We start from the raw sequence: 4476 nt of genomic DNA, 5'->3' as shown, positions 1-4476 counted from the left end.
TAATTTCGTGGCGCGTGACAGAATCCATAATTTCGTGGCGCGTGACAAAATCCCCCCCTACCTGCACGAGAAGGCATCCTTATTCCCCATAAGTGTGCTATGCGTTAGAACCTTTTCATTCGTGTCAAAGCCAAGCCACCATTCTTGAATCTTTTCAGAAAAAAAATAATTTTCCGAAAAAAAAATCAGAAAAAATTTTTCCTACTTTCATGAATTTTTCAAACGTTTCTCTATCAGCATTCTTCAGGCTGCGCAACTGAAAATGAAAAAAATCAAAACAAAAATCGCTTCGCTCCGCCTACTTGCGGTAACGCCAACGCCCGCGGGTTCAATTTTGAATTACTATACTGCATCTGGTCATCAAATCTCCTGTAGTCCTAAAAGATATCTTCAGGTTGACTTGACAAGATACAAAATAGGTTCCCTTACCCTCAGGGCGCGCGCGTTTTCCCCTCCATAATCTTGCGAATCTCCATTTGTACTACCGTACTTCTCAATAACACTCCGCAAACTTTCCACCCTGTTTTTCAAACCCGTCGCTTTATACCTGAAATCAAAAAAAGGCGGAGCGAAGCAATTTTCGTTTATCCAAAAAATACGCTTCGGACCTATTCCGTATCATACCATGTCAACCTAAAGATACGCCCCCACATCCTTACAATTCATTAGCAATCCTGTCTGCTAATATAGTCATCATAGAGGGATCAATGCCACTGTGGAAATCCCTTCTCGGAAGTTTCTGAAATAAATACCATTTTTTCGCAAAAAAAATAAAATAAAAACCAAAAAACCGAAAAAAATTGGAAAAAGTAAAAAAATTGTGAAAAATGAAATTACGGTAAAAATGACATCCGTGGGATTCGAACCCGAGACCCCTCCCTACCCGACTGCTTCCCTCCAATCTACGCCTCCAATCATCCTCCTCCTCCCCCCCATGCTCCTCACTATACCTACTGACGACAACCGCGCTCGCCCTAGTAATCGATTTCACACCCTGCTACTTCATGAAGTCTTGATTCACATCAAAGGTGAATGCCTTTCTATCATCATCACACTTCGGATAGTTGGCTCGAACTCCTCTACGATCGATCGCATTCTCGTAGGCACTGAAGGGAAGTATCCAAAGGTTCCCCCCCAAAGATTCAAAACAGGCCCAAAAACTGCCTACGCTGTAACTCTCTCAAGAGCCTCTTTCCATTCCTGTCGACTCAGCTCCTCCGCGAATCTTCCCGCACACAATGCCGTGGGAATCTCCCCATCTACGCAGTATGAAGAATATCTTTCAATCCGTCTGCCACTCGCTCAACCTCAAGATACCCCGCCTACTTCCCATCTCCTCCATCAACGCATCCTCCTTTCCCAAACTCGACCGCGGCGCCTAAATATCCAAGGTTCACGCGACAAAGATTCAAAACAGGTCCGAAAATGGCACATTACAAAAACTATCCCCGACAGCTCCGTTCGTTTGTGCAAAGTCTTCGTTTTTGAGCTGCAACTCGTCACCCTTCCCATAGGATCAATTTCAATTCTTTCACGACTCCATTTATCTGAAGAAAAAATCAAAAACAACTGCAGTTTTGAAATTTCCTCCCAGAATTTCCATATTGTCATCATCACCAACACATGTAGTTGATGACCATGTGTATGTTTTCCTCAGCTGAGCTCAGGAGTTTACAAAAACCAACAATAATTTTCCAAAAAAAAATCCCAAAAACCACTACAAAAGTTTCCCAAAAATTTTACAAAAATTTTACAAATTTTTTTCATATTTTCACCAACACACGCACAGTTGTCCTCCATAATACTACTATTTCCATATACGTAGTGCATCGTCGTAGTAGCAGGGGCCAAATTCATAGGTAACTGCGCAATACCAACCTTCTCTTCCTCTCCACTGGTAGACGATGACACTAAACAACAACAATACCAAAGTCATGTGATATTCGCGGTGATATGCAGTAGTCATGAAATATATTTTTTTCATATCACTAGGGTGGTGGTGAAACTCTAATATTTCACAAAATAAATGGAAAATCCAACGAAAATTGCGAATTTTATTTATTTCCCGAAATCGAAAAAATATATAATTATAAGAAATTTACCACTTCTAACGTAATTAAAATTTTGTCAGGAAAATTTATGATTTTCGAACCGCCAAAAAACGAGAAGTGAAACGTGAAATGTATTTTTTACTACTGTTCTTCATACCACCAACTCGAAATTCCAAAAATAATAAAATAATAAAACTCCGTAATTTTTACAACAACCAAAACTAAACTAAAATCTAATGAATACAAAATCAAAATAGAAAAAATTCCGGGAAAAATCATTACCAACCCCCCATTAACTATCACAATTTTTTTTCTTCTTTTTCTCATTTTCTGAATTGTCTTCTATCTTTACGCTAATTTTTCCTCGCATTTTCCACATCTTTCGAAATTTTCCCGAGGTTTTTCAATTTTTTACGATTTTTTCCACATTTTTTAACGAATTTAATTTTCCCTACTTTTTGTTCCCTGCGAGTGAGCCTGTACGTAAGTACAACTTCCCTGTAACATCACCAACCCCCCACAGACGGATGCTCTCACTCCACCACACGTATCTGATACGAAGCACTCGAAATGGGTTTTACACGCAAATTTTTATACGCAATTTTTTCGCAATTTTTTCGCAATTTTTTCGCAATTTTTTCGCAATTTTTTCGCATTTTTTTCGTTTTTTTTTCGTACCACTTTTCCCATATTTTTAACGAAATTCAAAATCTACTTTTTCTTAAATCGTCCTTGAGTGTTTTAAAAAATCACAAAATTGAATAGTAATATTTCTAAATATAATTTTCCAAATCACAAAAAAAACACTTCAAATCAGGCAAAGTTAGCAGAATTTCCGAATTTATATTTACCTTTTTTTTCTCCCATATTTAACGTCGAGTTTTTCCATTTTTTACGAGAAACAACTAATAAGTACTACGCCTTCCTAACGAAGAGGCGGAGCTCACTGAGTCCGCGTCCATGGACTCAATCAATGAGTTTTACATAGGTCCAGCCCGGTTCGATCCCCGGGTAGGACATTTCTCCATCATCAAAGGTTTTCGTCCATATCTCTTCGAGCTGTTCGCATAATCGAATTTTCCTTCGCTCCGTAGTTAAACCATAATAATTCTGCACGCATGCACAACGCGAGAGTGCCTCTTGTTACGGTATATACTCCGCTCGCTTCGTAATTCCAAAGGCCCCCCCTTCCCACTACTACCCTCATTTTCCGTACTGCTAGCTGACGTCTCCACATCACCAATATCAACAAGGCCAGCCGTCGAAATTGAGATTCCACCCGGCGTTTCGTCCCCGCCTCCCGAGAGATACCACTCGTCGTCCTCATCATCACTCGAATCTTCATCGCACTCGGAAGATTCCTCTGAGGTCCAATCATAAAAGATTCAAAACAGGTCCGAAAAAGTAACACTTACTTATCAAATCCTTTTCCTTGATGAAGTTTTTCGCGCCCATCGACAACTAAATGAGCAAAAAAAATAATTTTGATAAATTTTCATTTTTTTCTGCGAATTTCGTAATTGTAAACTCCTGAGCCGGAAAAAGCGAACACATATTCCTCCAACACTAAAACAAAAAGCCCCGGAAAATTCCGAGTAAAACCTAAATTTCGGGAAAATTTTCATTTTTTTCGTATGCAAACTTCCTGAAAAAAACAATTATATATTCCTCCAACACTAAAACGAAAAACCCCAGAAAATTCCTAATAAACCATAAATTTCCCGAAAATTCTCATGAAAAAACTCCAATTCCTCCAACACTGCCGAGATCCCATTTCCAACCCGCTCCTTCACACTACATGAGTAAAGCCTTCATACAAGTCCAGCCGTTCTCCTTCCTCAACAAAGAACCGTACCGTGTTAAGAGATATATTACCGCGTTTTAGATATGTGATCGTTTTACTCTTATTCGGACTACAAAAGAAAACATATCTTAGGTCGCATAGTTAAAGATTCAAATCAGGCCCAATTTTTGACATTATTGTTTCACCCTCGAGTGGTGTGAAAAAAGCAATATGAAGTGAATTGAAAATCCTCCGCAAATTTCGCCGGACAAATCATCACATTTAACGAGTTTTACGCGTTAATCGCTCCACACATGCGTTTTTCACCAAGTGAAAATATATTTTTCATACCACAAGTAAAACTCCATCGCCGTAAAATTTTTGCAAAAATACGCAAAAAAACTTCAAAAAATAATTTGCATTCCAAAAATCTCCACCACTACTACTCGTTAGATTGCTTTTTCGCTTGAGAATACACTCCTGCATTAATTGTTATTATCCCATCCGACCACACAGTACCTGGTAAAAGAAAAATACAAACCATGTCGACCCCTTATTAAGATACAAACCATGTCGACCCCTTATAAAGATACAAACCATGTCGACCCCTTATAAAGATACAAACCATGCCTCCTTATAAGA

At 38.8% G+C, this 4476-nt stretch overlaps 2 protein-coding genes across 2 annotated transcripts in view; both read right to left on the bottom strand.

The window, feature by feature from the left end:
* Nucleotides 1–3506, bottom strand: part of Pmar_PMAR015183 (hypothetical protein) — a gene marked incomplete at both ends in the record, with an annotated part of 9198 nt that extends 5692 nt beyond the window's left edge. The window contains 13 exons of the mRNA XM_002788351.1: nt 62–150; nt 206–256; nt 303–377; nt 430–547; nt 660–739; nt 884–950; nt 1002–1106; nt 1169–1259; nt 1327–1378; nt 1438–1547; nt 2507–2602; nt 3253–3414; nt 3467–3506. Coding sequence (XP_002788397.1) covers nt 62–150; nt 206–256; nt 303–377; nt 430–547; nt 660–739; nt 884–950; nt 1002–1106; nt 1169–1259; nt 1327–1378; nt 1438–1547; nt 2507–2602; nt 3253–3414; nt 3467–3506 — 1136 coding nt within the window. The remainder of the gene's footprint in view (nt 1–61; nt 151–205; nt 257–302; nt 378–429; nt 548–659; nt 740–883; nt 951–1001; nt 1107–1168; nt 1260–1326; nt 1379–1437; nt 1548–2506; nt 2603–3252; nt 3415–3466) is intronic.
* A 147-nt stretch (nt 3507–3653) lies between these two features.
* Pmar_PMAR015182 (hypothetical protein) overlaps nt 3654–4476 on the bottom strand; it is a gene marked incomplete at both ends in the record, with an annotated part of 6119 nt that continues 5296 nt past the window's right edge. Inside the window, 2 exons of the mRNA XM_002788350.1 lie at nt 3654–3696; nt 4281–4353. Of these exons, the coding sequence (XP_002788396.1) occupies nt 3654–3696; nt 4281–4353 (116 nt within the window). The remainder of the gene's footprint in view (nt 3697–4280; nt 4354–4476) is intronic.

Source organism: Perkinsus marinus (assembly GCF_000006405.1).
Source record: "Perkinsus marinus ATCC 50983 genomic scaffold scf_1104296928266, whole genome shotgun sequence".
Classification (NCBI taxonomy): domain Eukaryota; phylum Perkinsozoa; order Perkinsida; family Perkinsidae; genus Perkinsus; species Perkinsus marinus.
The sequence above is the reverse complement of the archived record's forward strand: the minus strand, read 5'-3'. Positions and strand labels throughout refer to the sequence as shown.